The 23,447-nt window shown below is 34.5% G+C and overlaps 1 protein-coding gene across 14 annotated transcripts in view; it reads left to right on the plus strand.

Moving 5' to 3' along the window:
- The window catches only part of LOC118737515 (collagen alpha chain CG42342), a 307,736-nt gene that overhangs the window by 275,879 nt on the left and 8,410 nt on the right, over window positions 1-23,447 (plus strand). For 7 of the 14 annotated variants that reach the window (XM_036468068.1, XM_036468072.1, XM_036468077.1 and 4 more), the window contains 5 exons: window positions 11,286-11,645; window positions 11,709-11,780; window positions 11,881-11,976; window positions 12,057-12,101; window positions 14,962-15,024. The exons of 1 other annotated variant lie outside the window; for it this stretch is intronic. In XM_036468068.1, coding sequence (XP_036323961.1) covers window positions 11,286-11,645; window positions 11,709-11,780; window positions 11,881-11,976; window positions 12,057-12,101; window positions 14,962-15,024 — 636 coding nt within the window. Of the gene's footprint in view, window positions 1-11,285; window positions 11,646-11,708; window positions 11,781-11,880; window positions 11,977-12,056; window positions 12,102-14,961; window positions 15,025-15,294; window positions 15,344-23,447 lie in introns of those variants that run through there. 6 more of the 14 variants (XM_036468071.1, XM_036468073.1, XM_036468075.1 and 3 more) reach the window with 2 other exon arrangements.

Consider the following 23,447-nt stretch of genomic DNA (forward strand, 5'->3'; position numbering starts at 1 on the left):
GCGGAATTTCATGTTCCTAGCTATATAAATGGAGGAGTTATAACGAAAAATTTTATATCTGAACAATCAGTTGTATGGGAGCTATAGGTTATAGTGAACCGATCTCTGTCATTTTCACTATAAGCATTCTGTTTATAATGGGTGCAAGTGCTGCAAAATTTCATGTTCGTGGCTGCATAAATGGAGAAATTATAACGAAAAATCTCATATCTGAACAATCAGTTGTATGGGAGCTATATGTTATGGTGGTCCGATTCTTCCGGTTCCGACAAATGATTAATACATTATAAAAATACACCCACCTACCAAATTTGATCAGGATATCTCGAAAACTGACAGACTAGATTGCATACAAACAGACGGACAGACGGACAGACGGACATGGCTAAATCAACTCAGCTCGACGTTCTGATCATATAAGTATACATTTTAATGGGTCTATCTCTTTTTGTTCTGGTACTTACAAACATCGGACCAAAGTTATAATACCATTTCATGCTCATGAAAGGTATAACTAGGGAAGAATAGCAAGGTGTCATCCACCGGCTGACAAGTGCAATTTAGACTGAATTGTATATCCGAAGACTGGAAGCTGTTGTATATATTCCAATTCAAAGGAATGAAGATCATATCGTTTGCGGCAATAGCTACGGTACACAGTGCTTCCCTTCTATATGAAATGTGGGCAAAAATTGAAATATTCACGGATTAAAATGAAAATTCGCTTCTTAGTAAAATTTAGGACACTAAATTCAAAAATGAAATTTGTTTTTGGATAACTTTCATATTTTCACTGAAAATACAGTCATCTCACGAGACGAAAAAAGATATTTCTCGTTAATAATTTATATACAAAGTCGAATAAAATTTCTCTTAAAACAAGGCGATGTTTTTGATCTCAAATATTAGGATAATAATTACTTTGGGTCGCTGTTTGTAATAAAATAACAAATTCGATATCGTAAACCTTTGGTTTGACACGGTTATTTTTCTAGTTTAACTAAATTTGAATTTACAATTTATTTTAATAACCTAATTCGTTTAATTCCAATGGAATTTGATTTTGCTAGCATGTGACAACTCTCTAGATATAGTTTACAAATAAACCCTTTTCATACACATTTCGATTGATACCCATCTCTTATTAATTCATTTAACTTATTAAATAATTTAATTTTTTAAAAGGTAGCAACTCTTAAAAAAAAATACCCCCAAGGTCAAGCTTTTTAATCTGACACTTCATTTTTGAATATAGAACGAATAGTGCAGATCTGATGGCACTGACAAAAAATGCATATGAATTACTTCAAAAAGGTCAAAAATTAACAGGATTTTATTTCTTCTTTCTAAAGCTAAAAACCCGTACTATTTAGTCAAATAATAAAAAACAACATATCTTTACATATACTTTTTATTCATTCCATTAAAATTTACTATATTTCCAATTTTTATTTAAAAAATGATTTTCTGGAATACCACAGGAACACTCTGTGTTTAATTTTATTCTATATGGAAATAAAAAAACGTCAAACCATCATTTTACTTCAAAGAATATATTTTTGACATTTATTTTGGTGAAGAGCTTACGAATGGCTATGCTCTTATCAATATTCTTAGCATAAAATTTGTCGACTTTAGTGGCTTCCTTTTTCGTTTTTCCCACTTAGGCGGCACTGTGCGGGAGAGCCATTTTTAATACTGCTAATAAGGTCCAACGACGATTTTGTAAGATGTTCTGAAGCCCTTTATAAGCCAACCGATTAGACTTTGCTTCATACTTGGCAAATTGACCACAGGCCTTATTTTTACTTTTAGACAAGCACATTATCACACACTACAATTTTGTTAATTTTTAAAGCTGCTTAGAGAAGCATGAAGAGAATCCACTTCGATGACGGCATGTCTAAAATTTAGAACCCCGTAAAACTAATATTTCTACGTAATACTATTTTAGAAAAAACGAGGTTTCAGGCAAAGCGACTAGCGCTTATGCGACTTTTTCAATCTGATGCTGGAATGCGTAATACGGGCTGCGCTTCTGAATCGTATCGGCAGCTTATGCAGATAACATTGACTTCGGCGGTCTCAGCAAGAGGGAAGCAAAAGATTTAGGTCTAGCCGTTAACAAAGAAAATACGTAATACCAGACACACACTTCTCGTCGCGTGATTAATGTAAGCCTATAGATAATGCGAAGAATAATTTTTGTCAGCAGATACTACTCAGTAAATAGGGCTCAGTAGGCAATTTTATCGTTAAGACGTACTGCTCAATTTTGTTATTTGTCATAGTAATGTGACGTTACTGACTGAACCATAAAAAATAGTTTTGTGTCTAAACTTTAGACAGACACCGCCAAAACAACATAGCTGTCAATATCGGGGGGGTGAAATAACACAAACGGCAATAACGCAAATTTGTGTTATTTCCCATTTGAATGTGAAATAACACAAATTTGCTTTATTTCATTTCTCGTTGAGCAATAAGACCAACTTTTATACTTAACAATTTGAGTAATAAAGCAAACTAGTGCACATACATATGTACGTAGTCACCCAGTTACATTTGACAAAAAGTAGTACATGAACAAGTTAAATGGACGGATTTGTAAGTATACAATTTTGAAAGTGCCCGGCGTCGCGGCGGTCCGCGTTGGCGCGCCGCCCCGCGCCACCCCGCGCCGCGTTCGACGACGCGCTCGCGTCCTCCGCCCCTCCCCTCCTTTCGCAATTATGTACTGGTGGCATTATAACCGTTTAGAAAAAGGAAAAATTATAAAATAACACTAGTTCACTTCTGAAACTGCTTTTTAATGTCCAAGTAATGGGAATTATTGTGTATTGCATGCTGCATCCCACCCATAGTAGAATTTACCAGGTGCCACTGCTTTATTTGAAAATTTGCCTATAAAATGTGACTATAAGGCAGCCGAATGTCAGAAAATAAAGCGAGAAATCCGTTTTATTACTTCATCTGTTTATTGCGACATGGTTCCATGCAAACATTTTAAGGTTTTCCAGCAATGTTTTTAACAACATATTAAAAAGCATGCAGAATAAATTCATACAAAAGCGCTATGTCCAATAAGAGGAGCAGTTTTTAAAGACGATGCTTTTCCTATATTTTGTTAGACTTTTCATAAGTAAAAATATTTTGTGAATATTACTTTCTTCATATGAATTATATCACATTTTTTGTTTAATTCAAGGCCTATCAAATAGGTTTAGAGCATTTGAGCAAAAACAACATTTGCCTGTATTTTGTTGTTGCTTCTGGTATCGAAGGTGCCAAAACCTGTTCTGATTTTTTTCTTCTACATCAAAGCGTGCCATGCGAAATACGAAAAAGGTAAAAAATTTAAATTGAAAAAATGAAATTTGTTGCAGCTTTCTTTCTTAGTAAATTGGTTCGCTTCTCGAAGCATTGATCCACCATCCTGTGCCAGGTCCAGTAGTCAGCGGTTGTGCTGCTGAGTTGGTCGAGCTTTCCAAAAGCTGCTATTTAATCGCTGGTTTTGTATGGAAAATGTTTCACATGCTAATAGATTTTAACAATTTAGAATTTTTTTGAGAAGAAATGTAAAATATTTGACATTTTCGAGAACAAATAATTTGAAATAAATCAAATCAGCTGCTATACTGATATTACCTGTGCAATGTGCCTTGGTTTAACTGTATTTTTGGAATAAACAAAGTTCTTGTTGCTTCTGTCAGTAAACTGTGTTTTTTTTTACAAATAGTATAAATAAGCAATGGGAAATAAGGCAAAATTTGTTTTATTTCCAACCTTTGTTGGAAATAAAGCAAAACTCAGATTTTGGTATTATTTCCCATTTAAAAGTGAAATAAAGCAAATTTTGCGTTATTGCCGTTTGTGTTATTTCACCCCCCCGTCAATATCGACGTGCTTCTATTGAAATCCCCTATTGTTTTTATATGGAATTACTTTACTATCTATAGTTGTTTTTGCTCTTAAACTGACTACGTAAGTATTCACAAAAAAATGTTTCTTAAATTGGCATAAATATTTTATTATATTTACGATAAATGTGTGAAAAATTCTATACAAGTATGCAATTTTCAACCATCTTTTGAATGGTGTGTTCATTTGTAAACTCCCATTGTTTAGAACCTCCATTGGGTTAACCGGAAATAAGCACTTACATGCTCGAGCAAAAAATTTAAAACGCAAAAAGTTTTCCATACAAATGAATGTTACGTAATGCAAGAAAAGCGAATACGTGTTCGCTCAGTTTTTTTCTACTCTTAGTCCAAAACAAAAAGTTAATTTGATGTTGGTGTAAAATTTTAAACAAATTGTTACTAATTTCCGTCAACAAATACAAAAAGTGAATAATAAGAGGATTTCATAAAGGCGCTATGGTGGCGTTAGAGTAAAGAAGCTGCTGTGAAAAGCTATGGAGTAAAATTAAAATGAAAAGATTAAATACATAAAATCACAAAACGTTGCCGCATTAGCAACAATTCACTGTTAACCCAAACAGTGGCAACAATAACAAGGATAAACAATAGCAACGCCAAAACAATACCAACAATAGCGGCAAAAGCAACATCAGCTGAAGGAGCGGAAACAATAAAAACTGCTGTACAGGAGGAAACGCTGTAAGATAAGTATGTATGTATGTATGTGCGAATGCATAGGAGTTGTGCACCCAATTGCGTGTATGTAAATTTGTATGTTGCCTTCCTTGGAAGAGCAGCTAGTGATGGCATGCAACGCTTTGCCGCACTACGTTGAGGCACGCGCGTTTACCAAGAGGAAGTAAATTACGGTAGCAGCCGCAACCGCAAGCCTTATTACTTTGGCTCCAGCAGCACTGCACCCAGCCGCGCCCACACAATTTGCGATTACCATGCGTTCCACATCCTACATACGTCATGTGGTGAATGCGTTAACCGCGCCAGCATCAGCACAAATTCCTTATATATGTATGTATGTATTTATGTACATATATGCGTTCTTAAATGTATGTAGTAGTAACTGCCATAGTGGCATGTTTTTACGTAGTTTAACAACAGCTAGTCCGATGGCAGTGTTTTCGATTACAAACTAAATATAGGTATACAGTATTTCTCGCTTATAAGTATCCCGGTCATAAGGATTTCTCGCTTAAAAACCCTAGAAAAACTGGAATAAAATTTTCCCCTTTTTAAATGTACACAAAAAATCACGATATAAGTATTCACTTATAAGCATTTCCCGCTTACAAGCATGGAAGAATTTGTCATGTTTTTGCTTATAAGCACTGAAAAGTAATTTTAAATTTTAAAATTATTTCATGCACACCTTGTAGAGTTTTTAATTTATCATTAAATTTCCGAGCACTGCGGCAACCACTTTACTTTACTATTCAAATGTAGTCGATTTTATAGCAAAATTCAGTACAACTTAAACAAAGGAACTCCAAGTTTAATAGGAGTAGCAGAGCTATGAAAGCTTCATACAGGCAATGTCTAGGCCATGTTCTGGAAGAAATGTTTTATGGCAAATTTTTATTTCTATCGCCAGCATTTATGACCAAAATTGGCTAATGAAACATCCTAATGTACAATACTTATATATAGTATTTATATACTTGTACATAAATTAATGCGCAAACTCGTGCGATAAATACAATAAACTTGTGTATGTAAGAGGATAAATATGTATGTATGTAGATATTTTCAACCATTGTAAAGTACATCCATATTTCTATACTACACAAGAGCATACAGATTCTGGGAATGCAGCTAAACGTTTTCATATTATAATTGCTTTTGTCCTATCGGTTTCCTGTGACTCCGTGGAACAAGCCTGCACTTTGTTATTTTCGTAAAAAAAAATAAGATTATTTTGGCTGGTATATGTGCACATGTGGTTATGTATGTTTATGATCATTTTCAAACCTTGTTGGGAAAATCTCTTCTGAACTGGTGCGCTTCTGGTACATTTAGACCCAGTACTGGTTCACGATAAATCTCTTTTGCATGCAAGCAACTGGAGAATTTAACATGGCGATGTCCTAGGAAGTGTTAATTGCCCCCCGCTGCATCCCTTTTTCGGTTATTCTGTGTGCGATTTTAAATTATTTTCAAAGAAAGTTTTTTTTCAATTTAAAATTAAATTTGTTTGAAAGATTGTAAGAGATGTACGTTTACATACCTTTGGCTGTAGCTAACTTTGCAGAGGTGCTCGCTGTTATTGGTTAGATTCCAGACGGTCTCAAGATGTTAAAATGTTATCACAAGCTTTTGTTTTGCATTACCAAACTATGAAAAAGCATCTGCGAAGTGCAGAATGAAAGTGCATTTGAACGAAAAAGCCGACAAACACATATCAAAGGAAATTTCTGCATCCCTTTTTCTATAATTCCGAATCAGTTCTAAACTCGCCACCTTAAATAAATTCGACATTTGAAGCAGGTGGCAACCCTCTTCAAAATATTTTTAAACTACTATCTACTTTCTGAAACCCCTGACTTTTTAAATAGGGGGCAACCGTCCCATAATTCAGCTCTAAAACAAAGCTTTTCAAAACCATTTCGGCTGATACCCATTTTGTAATAATTGATTTATTTTTTTTAATAATATGAGTATAAGTTTATAAAGGTGGCAACTCTTATCGAAAAAGTAAAACCTTATTGCCTATACAGTCCAAGCCTTTTAATTTGACGCCTCATTTTTGAAAATCGAACGAACGGTGCGGATCTTTTATCTCGAACCAAAAATGCCTTCGCGTATTATATATTTATATAGATAGATATAGATACGCGAATACATTTTTTACGAATGTCGTTCGTATTTGAAAAATGAGAAATTAAAGAGCTTGCAACGAGAAGGTAAAATTTTTCAATAGAAAAGGGGGCTATTTATATGTGTATGTATTTAACGGGTATACTTTCTGGGAAGTATGTGAGTGGTCGTAACTTGCCTGGCCAAATTTCTTTTGCAGTTTCTTCTTATACCCAGTAATTCAAACACCTACATATGTATTGAGACATATTTTTTAATGCTGTGCTATCTCTTTCAGTGACCAACCCCTTAATATATTTTGTATATGGTATTTCCGCAATCAAGAAAAAAAATATTTGCGCAAAGTTCAAACTTTTTTGTAAAAATTCACTTGACAGTCTAGAAAACCACAGGTATAATGCCCTTAAGCCCCTCTATAAATTCATTGTCTCGTATATGTACTACGCTTTATACATAAATCCTGAATCGTATATATATATACATACCTTATACCGCAATTATCGTATTTCATTACTTGAAATATCTGGAATAATTGAACTTTTTTGTTATGATTTTTTTTTTTGGTTGCATTTGGATCTTTGTGACGAAGATATATATTTGGCCAACGAGTTGTCATAACATTTTTGCGAAAAATTCTTCTTTAATTTACATATACAATTTTTGGTGGTGATATGAGAACAAAACAAAGCCTCTATGTTGTATTTAACACATTATTAAATGTATGTAGTTTGTTGTAGCTGTTCACTTAGTGTATTTTTAAATTTATTATTTTAATAATTTTTTGTATTTTTTTTGTTTTTTCACAAATGAATACATATTAATGTAAATGAATGACTGTAAGTATGGGTGTGTAAAATTTCAAATAATGGTAATTTACACAGGATTCATATTGTAATATTACTACTTTTGTGTTATTGTTGGTGGTTTGAATTCTTTTAACTGCATAGTTACGTAGTGTGTACAGCTCATTTGCTGGAGGGAAAGCTTCAAGTTTTTAAATGACACAAATAAAAACGCCGAAACACGTGAACTTAAGATTGGGTCGTAGATTATGGACCTGTGTACCGTTTTCTAGATCTGATAATTTTCGCAAGATATTTTCATTTTTTATGAAATTGCACTGCAAACTTGATTTGATAATATCTTGTGAAAATTACCTGATCTAGAAAAACGGTATGCAGATTCGTAATCTGCGACCCAAAATTAGGTTCGTTTGTTTCGGTTTTTTCTTTTTTGTATAATTTTAACGCCCCTACATTGTAATCCAATAAGGAACATTTCCATTTTGTTTAGCAATTATAACAAGAAAACAAACACTATTTTGAAGTTAAGGCCTTAAATTCAAGTTTTATCAACAAGTTTTATAATCCTGACTAAATTTTAAAATTAGTATCGATATTCTTTTTTATCCGTTAGCTACTCGTACTTAAGTTCAATGAGGAAAACACTTTTAAAGTATTTTTTTTTTTGCATTTGGAATTTTTTAGCTATGATTTTTTACCAGCAAACGAGCGATATGTTTTTCTTTTAACATTCACGAATGTTTGCTATGTATGTGTGTATATGAATTTTTTAGATGTAAGTTTGTATTTGGTTATTCTTTACTTGGCTTGCCATTACCACTTTAAAATACTGCAGAACTGTACCGCAAATTGATACAAAAAGTCACACTTGCACAACGGCATCCTCACATAAGACATACACACATACCTACATACTATATATATACATACCCTGCAGAACAAAATTATCAATTGAAAAAAATAACGTACTTATAGTTAGCTTTTTTGCGGGATTTCTATAAAGTATATAACTTGTAATTAGCTACAAAAAGTTAACTTGAAACAAGTCGACTAGTAATGCATTTCTATTTAAATATCCTGCACTTCGCAAATACTTTTTCGAATTGAGGACAAATAAAAGGAAGATCGAAATTTCATATTATCATTTTGAAGTTATGTCTGACGAAGTTCGAATATGGGACCACCTACAGTAGAGTATGAAAACAAATATGAAATGTAATAAAAAAAATAAAGTAAAAAAAAATACAAAAAAATTACTTTGGTTTTCCTATTGATATTTTATGTCCAACGGTAGTTAGTTACAAGTTACAAGTTACATCAAATGCAGAGGCCATCGCCATAGAAATATAGTTAGCCGTCGCCAAAGAAAATATACAGTTAATAAGTAACTTATAGCTCCTTCCTAATTAACATAAAGTTCGCTTAGATACATTTCCTGCAGGGCAGCATACGAATGTGTATGAAAAAAAAAACGGAAAAAAATTTGTTGTCGTAAGCATTTTCACAAATTCTACTGTTGCAGCTCTTATCTCAACTGCTGCTGTTACTTAGAACACCGCTAGGAAGCAGAAATTTGCCACTCTTCACATTCTACACATGTGAGTAGTATGTATGTATGTAGTAAGTTTTAAGCGGTTATCCATACATTGTTCATGTCGTGTAAGCAATGCATTCCCTCATATATGTAGGTGTGTGAGTACGTATGTGCATATGTATACGAATATGCAGTACATTTTTTGTCAAAAAGCAAACCAAATACAATTTATTTCGGGACACGTGCGGTTGTGTGCCCTAAAAAGTAATATTGCTGCAACATTCTATCCTGACAAATAACTATGTACGCTCATGCACAAAATACATTTACATATGCACATGCGGATACATGTGTTAAGAAAGTTCTTAGCTGATAACCGCAGCCTTTTTTTAATTTAAAAAGTCATTTCGTGCTACTTACTACCAATTGTGCAACAGAGTGTGGCAGATAGAGGAAGAATTTTGTAGTTAAATGTTGCAAATCGTCTGATGCGACGAATGTTTTTTTCTTACATGCATTCAAGAAATAAAAGGCTCGTACGTAGTTAAATTTTTAAGAAGACAATGCTTTGTTTTCCAGTTTTTTCACGCATTTGAGTTCCTCTAGGAAAGCATCGATAGGCAATTCCTCTCTCTGGTGGATTTTTTTAAATCTATCGGGAATTGGTTAGGTTAGAATGGTGGCGGAAAAGCTTTTACACTTAAGTGGCAGACATGCCATTTTAGTACCTTATACATAGCTCGAATTAATATTAGAACCAACTAACACGTGGTTGATAAAGTTGAGTGAATGGAGAAATATTTCTCAATATGCAATTGGAAGTGAGACCCCATCCTCGACAGAGGCCAATGTGGAACCCTATCATGCTAACTCTTCGACAGCCTCTTTCCCGAGAATATTGCGATGACCAGGGACCTAATCTAAATCTAGATCAAGCTAACTACTTGCTATATTTAAAGAGTCCTACGCGTCCAAAATTGGGATGGATGGATTGATCTTCTTAATCCTAGGGATTCAGCGAAGACTCCTGCTCCTACCTTTTTAGTGTTTCAGGGATGGTTATCTGCGCTTAGTTGAGTTAGATTAGATAGGCTTATTTTTCTAAAAACCGGGATCGGTTCCATGTTCCTGAATCAATCAGGCTTGTTGACAGATCCAGAGCGAATTCCTCCAGTAAAACTGGGCTCAGCTGTCCAGGTCCTCAAAGAAACGGTTCCCTTTAAATCTGAAGCAGTTTGTTAGTTGTGCGAAACATTCGCATAAGAAGTGTTTAACGCTCACCGATAGATGGCGAGAGTGGTCTACCTGGTGGTATCTACTCAGGCCTTCGCCACAATTGTTGAGAACAAGAGCCTTAGAGAAGTTTATATGCCTGGACTCGGTTCCAAAAGTCCTTTTTCTTGTGCATTTGTCTGCTTTCGAAGCAGCAATATTCCACGGATCACAACTTTTTCTGAACTTAAGGCCTTAAGCGCCTTTTATATCTAGGAGTATAAGGAGCGCAGTAATGTCGTATGCCATGGTAATCTTAGTATAAGCTCTTAGCCGAAAAAGACTATAACTTCAAGCTGGCATGGGTTATCACCGCGTTACGTAATTTATAAATACAGGATATGCATATAAAATCTGAAGCAAATTTCTGAGGCACCCTTATATACATAAATACTCACATAGGACGTATGCAGTAAAATCCACATATACATACACACATACTTTTTCTAACCTTTTTAATAACCGTACATTTTTGTTGTAGTACTATTTGTTTGTAGTGTTGTAGTGTTAATATACTTTTTGCGAGATTAAAATAATGGAAAAGTTATTGAAATAAAAATCACAAAAACAAAATGAAAAGTTGCAATAATGTAGGCAAAAATAACGGTAAAAGTACCTACAAATAAACAACCGTAGTAGTAGGTATTAAGCCTTAAGAGGCAAACACGCTTCGCAATCTAACCCACACGCACACAAGCACACGCGTTCAAGTGCACATGAACGCACGCGCGCTTACGCTGCACTGTAACACGCTTAACCGCCTTTTCAACAGCCAACCTGCTGAGTAGCCACTTCACAAAATTATTCTTTTTATTCTTTTGCTGCTGCTGCACTTTGCATTATGAAAATTGAAATGGAAATTCACCAACACCGAATCGACAAACAACAACAAAAACAACATCTATAAACGATACCTTACTACAGATATTCGGTCCTGGTGGCGCTAAGGATGAAGACTACGATGATCCACCAGTACAACTGTTGCGCGGTCCACCCGGTCCGCCCGGCATGCCCGGTAAGGATGGTCGCGACGGACGTGACGGTGCTAAAGGCGATGCGGGCGAACCCGGAGAGCCAGGTTCGTTGGGTCCACGTGGTTTGGATGGCCTACCTGGTGAGCCAGGCATTGAGGGGCCACCTGGCCTGCCTGGTTACCAAGGTCCCCCTGGTGAGAAAGGTGATCGAGGCGATATTGGACCACCCGGTCTAATGGGTCCACCTGGACTGCCGGGTCCACCTGGCTATCCGGGTGTGAAGGGTGACAAAGGCGATCGCGGTGATTCAGTGAGTATACAGTATTGAGTTTGGATTTCATTGAAAACATTCTGATCTCATAATTTAAACTAGAAGTATAGAAAAATGCGTCGGCGACAAGATGATGGAATGTCGGATCAGCCCCATATGCCCACCATTGAATATGTAAGTTCATTAGTACATATTTACATATGTATATTTATTTAAAGCCTTAGACACATGCAGAAAAATGTAAAATATATTTTTGTTCTTTACTTTTAATTAGCTTTATGGTCCACCAGGACCACCCGGTCCAATGGGTCCTCCTGGTCAACCAGGCAAACATGGAGAGCGCGGCATGGATGGTCGCAAAGGTGATACGGTAAGTTTATGAAACTGAAGAGAAAATTTAACTGATTAGTAATATATATATTTTTGACATAAATATTGTAATACTTTCAGGGAGAGAAAGGCCAAAAAGGTGACCAGGGACCAATGGGTTTACCGGTAAGTCTAAATAAGTCATTAAGAATTAAAAATAGGCATTGTTGCCGAGCTATCTTTTTCTATTCCTTTATATACTTGTACATATGATAAAAACATTACAAGGTAAAACCATTGAGAGCCAGTCTGATGTTTGCCGGCAATATTATTTTAAAATTGAAAACTCAAACTCACACAGGCAATCTCCGTTTCATTCTAAAATAACAACAATTGTGAACAGTTTCATTTTTTATTTTCAATTTTATATGATTGTAAAATGATTGCAAACGTCAAAAAAAATCTTGACCAACGAAATGAGAGAATGATTTTACATTGTGATGTTTTTATCAGGCTTATACATATAAATATACATACCTTTTCTGCGCCTCGGGAAATAGTCACGAAGGCATACATATGTATCTATTGCTGCAGGGAGGCCACTGGTAAGAAATGAGGATTGTCTCAAATGGTATGTTCCAGGCTTTATGAAACCATAATGAAGGCCTTATCTAGTAGAAAGCTCGAGAGAAGACTACGCTAGCCAAAAAGTTTGATTGAGTGCAACGAGCCGCCCTCATTAGAATTATTGGGACTTTTGATATAACCTTTCTTATTAACGCCATGCTTAACATAGTGCCCATCGACTTCGTAGATAAGAATGGGCTGCTGGCAGACTTAGTGGAACTGGATTTTCAATACGGTTTTTACATGGGCCGATTTAAGAGGCGATTAGTTGAATCAAGTGTGTTGCCCCCAACTTCGTTGCCTGTAAATTTGTCTAATATAAACACCGTGGATCTAGCTAGATTGGGTTTGTGCACGTAGAGGTTTAAGCTTAACAGGGACAGCTTTTAACGGGAAAATCTCTAGTAACCTTCAATTTGAGCTTTTAGATTACTATAGTGTTTCTCAAGAGGAGGTAGCTGCCATTAGGGAAGCAGTCGATTGGCCGCTGCAATGCGCGACATCTCACGTGAAATGTTTGGCCTAGTCAGGTCACAATGAGATTACAAAAAATCCAGGAAAAGCACCCTCTTGAAGCGATACAGGAGGGTACGTTTCATGTGGACCACTCGTAAACACATAGTAATAACTCAGCGAACGCTTAGATATCATCTCTACCTAACTTAATCTCTGCTAACTTGGTGGTTAATGTTAAAGAACCTTGCTGTTCCTTTTGCAAACTTTAATAGACACTTTGGTCCTTTGTATATTACTGCATGTAGGCTCTGCCGCTGTACCTTGCCGAGTAAGGCGAGTATGTGCCTGCTGAAGGACAAACGCTCGCAAATTACATGCTGCACGGTTCCCTCGTGATAGTTACATTTCGTACATTTTTGTATCTGTAAGACCTATCAGAAGCCTCGAGTCTGTTCACCTTGTTTCTAATTGTATGAATTACACATAATTGTTGCAAGTCTGCAACCCTGAGTTCATTCCAAAGCCTATCTCCTTGGGTATATAAGCAGATCTTGTGATATTTTGATCTGCCGAAGAGGATGCCCACTTTGGCTAGCGCGGCAGCTCTCCCATTTCCTTACACGCCCTTGTGTCCTTTGACCCAATATACTACAGGTGGATGGCTTTAGCCACAGCTAGCTTTCTTATAGCCACCTTACAGTCCACGACAGTGATCGAATTTGTTTTATATGAAAGTAGAACCTTAATAGCCGCCTGACTATCTATGTAAATGTTTATTTGCTCGCTTGTCTGATTAATTTCATGTAGTATTTCCGCCACTTCCTTTATGAAAAAGACATCGGCTTGATAGATCCTGCAATAATCTGGTTGCCTAACGGACTTATGAATTACAGGTTTACTACAATATACAGCAGCCTACTGCTTCGTGTATCTTAGAATCGTCTGTGTTTTGATGTGCGTTGCGTTCCCTTGCCACACCACGCCCTTTTCCCAACCATCAATTTCTATTGTAGCTTCTAGATACCTATCGAAACTCAGACGCGCGATCACGTAGTCTATTCACCCTATATATTTTTTTTTGATTTTCATTTATGGGTGGGTCGATTTTTTTTACTTATTTGTGGTAGAGCTCAGGAAAAGTTCTTTCTATCAGCGGTAACTCTTCGACAGACAATGGTAAGGCTCCGTTCTTTCATTTGGGAGAAAGCATTAAAATGCACGGCACAAGTTAGAGAAAAAGCTTGACCCAACACTTAGCGAAAATATTCGCTTTAAATATTTGTTTTTGAAGCGAAACTTCTTTGCGATCGGTAGGGTGTAAATGCAAACATCGATGTAACGAAAAAGCGACATAGGAAGGAAAGCGGAGGTGGTTGGGCCCGATTAACGTTAAGATTAAGATTAAGAATAAGAATAAGACTAAAATTTGCTTTAAGATTAAAATTAAGATTAAGATAAAGTTCAAGATTAAGATGAATATTAAAGAAAAGGCAAGTTTCACTTCAGTGGTATCCACAAGAAACTTTTTTAATTTTCTAAATTTCAAATCGCTGGGTTTGCTTGAAGAACGCAATGGTCCAAAAAATTTGTCTAAGATAAGTATGAAGAAATTCATAAGGAGTATTATACCCTATTTCCACCGAGCCTTAACTGCAATTTATGCCTAATTGAAAAAGAAAACTTCAACTCGGAGGGGGTAATTCCACCTAATAAGTACAAGCAAGTGAAAAGGGGGGAAAAAAACAAACCTTGCCGATCATCCCATGTTAAAAGTCTTGTAACTTACCTGAGCTCTTTACTGCAGTTAAGCCTTTGGTGGAAATAGGGAATGAACCTCAGATAGTGACTAGAATATAACAAAAATATTTTTCCCATTAAGCATTAGCAAATAGCTTAAAAATATAACATAAGTACATATAAACTATCTCACAATGAATTCAAAACTTTTATTATTCTTCGACAGGGTCCTATGGGTATGCGTGGTGATTCTGGACCAGTTGGTCCCTCAGGCAAAGCTGGTTTACCGGTAAGCATGCTTTTACTTTAAATATCGGTCAGAACTCAAACAACTATTTCATTAGTAATATGCCACAAACCATTTGTGTTTCGCACCTTAAATTTGGTTTTAGAATAAATTCTTAAATTTATGTATTTCAAAATCAAAAAATACATATATTGTTATTTCGTTCTTCAACATACGCACTAATATTCTCTAACACAGCAAATTTTATGTTTCTAACAAAATGGTAAATCATAAATTTTGTGCTTCTTCTTCTTCTCTTTTTACATGCAACAGGTGTGGGGCTACTAATTCTAGACAAGCAAGCAAAAATACAAAAAAAAAATAAAAGAAAAGCAAACTAAAACTTAAATTAAAATGAAAATGAAAATGTAAACTGCAAATAACCGAATTAATGAAACGAAGCAAATGAAAAGCCAAAATGAAACCCGAAAAGAAAGAAAATTTTGAATGAAGCGAATACAAACATACAAACATATATACCCATGAAAACAAATAAGCACACACACGGAATGCAATAATAAATAAGCAACACAACACATTCAATACATATACATACATACATTCACTTATACTAGTTATATATATGTACATATGTACATTAAAGTTTCACACTAATCGCACACATATGACGAAATACATAAACTACATACATACATACCTACAAACTAATATAAGCCAAGACCTAAAGAACTTCGAGAGCAAATGTATGTCAAAAAACCAAATTAAATATAATTTGTTTACTACTACATAAATAGCAGTTGTGAAACTTCAAAATTATGCGAAAAGTCTTAATACTCAGCTTACAAATGCTTACTTTGAGAACTTTTAAATGCAGAAAATTCCCTCCTTTGAACAGAACAAAAAGTATTTACCAATAAAATCGAAAGTCAGGCTTACGCTCATTGTTATTTGAAGTTGAAGCGAAATTAAATCAATAATAAAAAATAAAAAATAGTTGTACAATAGTTAGAGAAGCAAAAAATTCACAAGTATTTATGTATCTGTGAAATTCAGCAGATAAAATAGCAAAGGCACAAACAATACTCACACTCTTGAATACGACTAAGATTGTAAATATTAGATGTGTATTTAAATATAGATACATACATGTATGTACATATCTACGAAATCTATTTATCAATCGCAGTTGGTATATATTTACCTTCCCTCGTAAATGTACTGCAGAAGACGTTTTGCGTTCTGTCCAAGTTCAAACAATTTTTTGTCCAATATTTTTAGGTAAACCTTTTTATCGTTTTTTAGTTTAACGGTTCATAAAATGTAAAGAAGCCCTGTGGAGAAAAATTGCAGATCTATTTTTATTAAGAAAACTTTAATTTGTAAAAATAGGATGTCGATAATACTCTGAAAAATGGCTTATTAATCGATTTTGCCTAACGCACATCTACGCTATTTGAGAGCGAACATGTTATGAATGTTGTTGAAACAACCCGTCATTTCATATTTCAGGTTTTTTTTTAATAAAATCAAATTTTCTGAAGTACATGAGAGTAATTTATCGCAAAAAGAGATAGTAAATCACTTCACAAGGATGAAATAAGTTGATAGAGAAAATCATGTTCCATTGTAGCACCACAGTTTATCAACAAAGCGAGCTTTCTACTGTGTGATATTCTTATTTCATTTTATATTAGCTTCGTAAATTTTGCAAAAAAAACTGCAATTTTAATTTCACATGTAGAGTTTTGCTAGACGAAACAAAATGCAACTTCTCTACTTTCTACATATCAATGATCCACTGCAATAACGACACAATTCAAAATTGAAAAAATAAAAACCTTGACTACTTTTAAGTGCCCCATGTCTCTAAATCTTGTCTAATCCATATCCAACCCTTACTAAAGTAAGTATTAGGGATTGCTAAAGTAAGTAGTATATTCTATGACTTTGTTCTGGTAGCGTTCCTACACATTAATTCAACAAAATTTCCATCAAAATGTCCATCTTTTTAACCGACTTCAATAAAAGGAGGAAGGTAATCAACTCATCTTAGTTTTTTTTATGTACATATCGTCGATGTTTTTGCAAAAAAGCCTATCAACCAGTTGCAAAACTGTCTACATCGCCGTTGTGGCAAAAATGAGATTTGGTAACCCTGAACTCCAGGCATCGAGATTTATGCATAAAAATCGTTAAATCGTTAGTAAAGCAACAGATTTGTAAAATAATAGCTAGAGAAAATACCGCCTATCAAGGCAATGCCTTCAAAGAAAACCCGTTTTTTCGCTATCCTGTAAAATTAGAGTGCCGTAAGATAGGCGGTTTTGCAAAACCATCGACGATATGTATGTTACCGGATAACTTGGAGCTACGTCAACCGTCACACGACGGAGTGACTGCGTCTGAAACCTCGTTTGGTATCTCAATTCTCACGAAGGGAATTCGGACATCACGGCGTACAGAGAACTCCTTCTCGTGCTGTCGAAAGCGGATTTAAAAATTAATAAAATATGGTTCTTGTCGATCTTCGTTCTCACTGATGAGACTTGGTCAGTTCGTGAACAGTGGAATTTCAGCCTTTTGGTCAGTTCGTGAACAGTGAAATTTCAAAATTTTTACGCAATGTGCTAGTGCGCAATGCTAAAAGAAGTAACGACACAATCCAAAAAATAAAAACCCTCACTACTGTTAAGTAGCTCATGTCTCTAATCCGTGTCTAATTCACATCTTATCCTTACTACTTACTTTAGTGAGACACTTTACAGTAGTAAGGTTTTTTTTTTAACTTTGAGTTGTGTCGTTATAGCAGGAGGCGATCGACGTGTACTTGTTCAGCTCAGCTGGCAGACAGTCTGCCCTTTCAGCTTTGTTATTTTTTAGTCACGTCGTTGGTCAGATATCACAAAATCGATTTTGTGATCGCCAGTGGAAAAATCCAGTAGGGTATACCCTCCATAGTTAATTTAAGCGCGCTCTGGATATCTATCTGTAGTTCGACTTTTTCGTCTTGAAACCTTCTATATGTTAGATCAATCTGGCTGTCTGTGCACCACGCATTTGCCGTAAAGGTCACTAACGATACCAGGTGAAGATCGAACCTTAAGTATGCCTATGGTATCATTTTATTTACTTTAACCCTGGAAGTGCATTCTTATTTTTGTGTACGTAAACCACACACATTGTCGGCTCGTCGATTCAACGAAGAATGTGCGGTGAAAAGATTCCACGACTGTAGTGCCCAATAAGAAAGAGCTCCTTCCTGTTGCCTTACTTTGGTTTAAGCTCTGAGTAGCACCCAGGTATGTATTTTAGTCAACTTCTCTCTATCTTCGCACATAAGAATAGGGGGCGCTCCAGTGTTTGTTTGGACGCCAGCAGTGATATGTGCTGCATGCAGACAATAATCTTTCACTAAACCAGTTATCATCGCCAACGTCAGTACTAAATAAGTATGGCTATTTAAATTTGGTTTGGAAAAAAATTGCAAAGGGATGTTGGTATCTATGCTCTTCGACCTCGCAACTATTTGCCTTTTTTGTTCATGCGCTCGCATGATTTTTATTTTTTTTTCTGTTTTTGGTTTTTCTTAATTACGAAAAAGCCTCTGTGAAGTGCAGAACCAGAAGGAATCAAACGACGAAAAAAGTAATTCAGGTTGAACATTTGAAGACACATTTATAAAGTGGCTATAGCTAAGTGCGTAGAGATGCTTGCTGTTATCTGTTTATCCTGTCTGAGTCAACATGTTAAGATGATAATAAAAATTTTTGTTTAGTATCTCCGAATTATGAAAAAGCATCTGCGAAGTGCAGAACATAAACTTATTCAAACGAAAGATCGACAATGAAAAGTTTGGTTAATGTAAATCAAATTGTGGTTAATATTAGCAAATCAGTGTTGAAAATATCAACCACAGTATTGTTAATATTAACCGAAAATCACATTGATTCCTTTGAAGTTTGAATTTGGCAATATTAACCAGTTTTTGGTTAACTTTTCTCTCAGTGTATAGCGCTTGTTGGCCTCTTTACGGCAAGGTATTTCGGGTAGACTTTAAGAGTCAGTTCGGTGGCGCCCAGTTTTAGCGACTTCCTTGCAGACGCCGTATAGTTACTAATGATATCTACATAAATACTTTTCGATTCGATTACTTTTGGATCCCACTAAACTCTTATTTTTTAGCAGCCTTATAGTATTTTTATATTCGGGTTCTAATTGAGAAATCTTCTGTAAGTCACAACACTTTCTATAACAGCGGTTTTTTACTCCATTTATGGAAATGATCGTGCGTGGAATTTTCTCCATACTCAAGCCGACTGGAATCCCTTTTAACAATAATAGAGGAACGCTTTTTATTATCTCATTATGTCTATCAGTTTTATTAATTCTGATAAATATTCGCGTGCCATAAGCAAGCTTAAGAACCGTTTTAGGAAATCTTCTTAAAGCACAGATGTATGTAATTGCAAACATTTACAAGTTGCCGGGATTATTAAAACGGGTGGTAATCAAAATGTCTCAGTTGTAATAGTTTAAATAATTTTATGATAAAATATCCTTAAATTTACTTAACTTTAACAACTTTACTAAGCAACAACTACATATAAATATGTACGTACTATAGAAATCTTACGACAAATTTTCAACATACAACGCAATAGTTCAAAATATGTTTTCTAAACCTCTAAACAAAATCATTCATATCATTTATGCATTTAACTAACTGAAATATATCAGTATAGCTACTTAGTTATAAATGAACAACCGAGTATAAATATAAAACATAACTTATGTATGTATCTAAATACATACCTAGTGACTCAAAAAAATCGTCAGTTTTACTACATTTGGCCCATAGTAGCGTGAACATATTGATTTTACTGGGTGTTTTGATTTTTTTTTTGTCGCACGGTGCATTTAGTAATAAGTTTTAACATTTCGAAGAAAATTAAAACAATTTTGTATATGTTCGACTTTAACCTTGAATATCTTTTTTAGGGATGAATTTATGTTATGGAAAAAATACTTATCGCTCATTTGGTGACTTAAAAACGAGATACATATAATGTTTAAAAATTAAAAAAATATGTCAAGTATTTTTTAAGTGGAAAATAAAAATTCGATTTGCAGGCGATCTTAACATTTAAGGGCTGCGCTTTTGACTAAGGCCTTTTTTCACTCTCGCGAAAGTATTCTAAAGGGGATTTTGAAACAGGAGATTTTTTTTAACCAGTCTAATGTTCATATATTTAAAAATGTATTTACATTCAATAAAATTGTTACAACTTATGAGAACTACGAAAAGTGACAACCAAAATACAAAAATCACCAAACTCACTCACGGTCGGATTAAAAGTTAATCTTACAAAATTATTAAGTCAAAGATATTGCGCACCGTATGTCCAATTCAGGTAGTAATTCGAACACTTGCAGTTAAAACAAGAAAAATTAAAGTATGATTTGACACTCAGTGACCAATAGTGACCATAAAATTCATCTACAAAACGTGTATTTTTCAAAAGCTGCACTGAAAAAGGGCTTCTTACGATTTTCCCGCTTACCTGTCACATTTGTAGATTAATGAATTGTGTAAACTCGCATGTATTAAATATGTAAACACACTAAATAGCATATATTGATTTAAAATAAGAAAATCTGTAACTTGAAAATATGCAGAGGAGGTATCAAAATATACATATCTACTATATATGTATGTTTATAGATTCAAAAATGCGCGTTTGCGACATAAATAATTATGATAAGAGTTTTGTGTACCGTCCATGGGCTTTGTCTACATACATATGTATGCATATGCAAAGAATATTTAAATATATGTATGTATGTATGCATAATAACGTCATGCCAAAGCTTATAAGCAAACAACCAAAAGATAACAAACCTTCACACGCATATAGAAAATACCAAGGAGTTATGTATAAATATTTTAATTATACTATACATAAATAGTTATACAAATAATACGAATAAGCAGTTACAAGAAATTATCAAAACAATAAAAAGCAACTATTTATTGCGTAAAATTAATACATCATATGGGATATGATACGCATTATATACATATGTATGTACATACATATATTTACACTCTTACACACTAGCCATACACACATACATACCAACATACAATATGTATGTATAAGTATCTTGAAGCAGCACCAAGGGCAAAACCAATAATAATATTGAAAGAAAAATGGGGAAAAAATTATATCGAATACGAGTATTATTGCAGGATTACAGCTCTATATAATTGATGATTGTACAATAATATTGATAATACGAATGTACGTATATTTAGAGATAGATACAAACGCAGAGTGGGGTTTGTAAGAAAGATGACTTTGACGTTTTATCATACGTTTAAGATTGATAAATGATTGCAGCTTCCATTTTATTAGATAGCAAGCAGCATGTAAGGGAAGGAAAGGAGTTGGCGTACATATATGTATGTACATAAGACGCTCATTTATATGTGTTTGTATAGTCTGTGGTTGTAGTTATAGGCCGTACAGAACAATATAAAAGAGAAGAGATTAGTTAGGCTAATTAATGGAAGTTTGCAAAGGGATGTTAATATATAGATATAGATTTTACTGATTTTATGTTTAAATTAGGTAAGCAATATTTTTGAATTGCCATTAGAGGACATATCTTTTCTTCTGTTCTTTCTTTTCAACTACCTAGCTGTTTTTGAGCGACTTTGCGTAAAAGTGTTTTTTTTTTTCGTGCGTAAACTATGTATATTTAACTAGTAAATATCGACGGAAGCCAAATATTTCTGCGCTTTCCAACAAAGAGAAGGTTTGCCTATTCTTCTGCTATGGCCAGCTTAAACTGTGCCAAGTATTTCTAATGTTTGTATGACAGATTATGATGAGTAGGTGATGTTTTCCTACCTTCTCAATGCCCAAGTTTTTGTATCTTAAAGTAAATGCAAGATCTTGAAGAACTCACAGATAATAATTTTTTCAAGCTATAGAAAAGTCTATATTCTTACCGTGTTGGTTAAAAAATTATACTGATTATAGTAACCAAATTCCTAACTCTCAATTCGACGGAAAATATTTTTAATTAGATACTTAAAAACTATGGAGTAAATATCGTTTTGTAGTGAAAAACTTATCTAAATAATTACTATCACCTTCGTGTTATCGATTGTTAAATGCAATGACTCGTTTATTTTTGTCCGAAATATAAACAGCGGGTATACTCTCTATTGCGATTCGAAAAGCAAATCATTCGGATTCGAATACTTGGCCCTTTGAATTTGTATTAGTGCGTGTCGACTTTCGAATCGCTTTGAGTTTCGAATCGCAATACCGAGTAGACCCCCAGGAAATAATGTTACTCATACGCCATGTATGCACGCGTTTGTTCAAACCTAATAGGAAAACAATAATATTTGATTATTGCAATTATGTAGAGAATTTTTTCCTCTGCAAAACGATATTTTTTAGGTAATTAAAAATATCTCCTGTCAAATTAATAAATCAGACTTTCCATTATTTGAAACAGTACGGTTTTCCGAACATGACAGTATTTATTTATGTTCATTATCTCTGAGGGAAATATTTCGACGTCAAGCGCTAGACTGATTGGCCAAAGCACTAGTAAACAAATACTATTATATGTATATGGCTCATCTCATTACTCTACGATAAAATGACACAGAAAAACGCCGAGATTTTAAACTTAATTTTGGCCGTTGAATACAGATCTGTACACCGTTTTTATAGATCAGGTCATTTGCGCAAGATATTTGCATTTTACGTTTGCAATGCGGATGAAAAAAATCAAACATTAAAAAGGAGACTATTACTCATACGCCAAGTACGAGTTCGACCAGGTACGACATGGCGTATGAGTAACTATATTTCCTTCTCCTACATACATACAAAAAGTTATTGCACATTTTCATTTGACTATTCACAAATTGTTTATTTATCCATCGATTTTCATCGTTAGTAGGCTGATTTTTTTTTTTGCAAAGAACAGGCTTTAATACAAATAAAAAGAATTTACAAAAAAAAATTATTTCTTGCATGTTAAAAATTTAATTTTTTCATAAAGATGACAAAATCTTGCAAAAATTACCTGATCTAGAAAAACTATATACAGATGTGTGTTTTTTTATTACTGATGTTACGAAAAGTTGCAAAGAACTGAAGGTCTAGAATAACAGGAGATAGGAATGCGGTTAGATTTGGTAAAGTCATAGTCGTGAATACCGTGCGCATAGACATTTCTATTGAGTATAGATTTAACCTTCATGTGCTCGGTAGCCTACATTTGTAGCATATTCGTCGAAAATGTCTATTAAATAAAATATTTCCACTACAACCGTGTCCGAGGTTTTCAGTAGCTTCCTGAAAATTAATTCTAAACAGTTTTGGCTGTTAAAAGTACAAAAAAAATATTTCCGAGACCTTCCAAAACCCTTCCTTTAA

This window comes from Rhagoletis pomonella, unplaced genomic scaffold (genome assembly GCF_013731165.1).
Source record: "Rhagoletis pomonella isolate Grant_MI unplaced genomic scaffold, Rhpom_1.0 Rhpom_scaffold_00004, whole genome shotgun sequence".
Lineage (NCBI taxonomy): Eukaryota > Metazoa > Arthropoda > Insecta > Diptera > Tephritidae > Rhagoletis > Rhagoletis pomonella.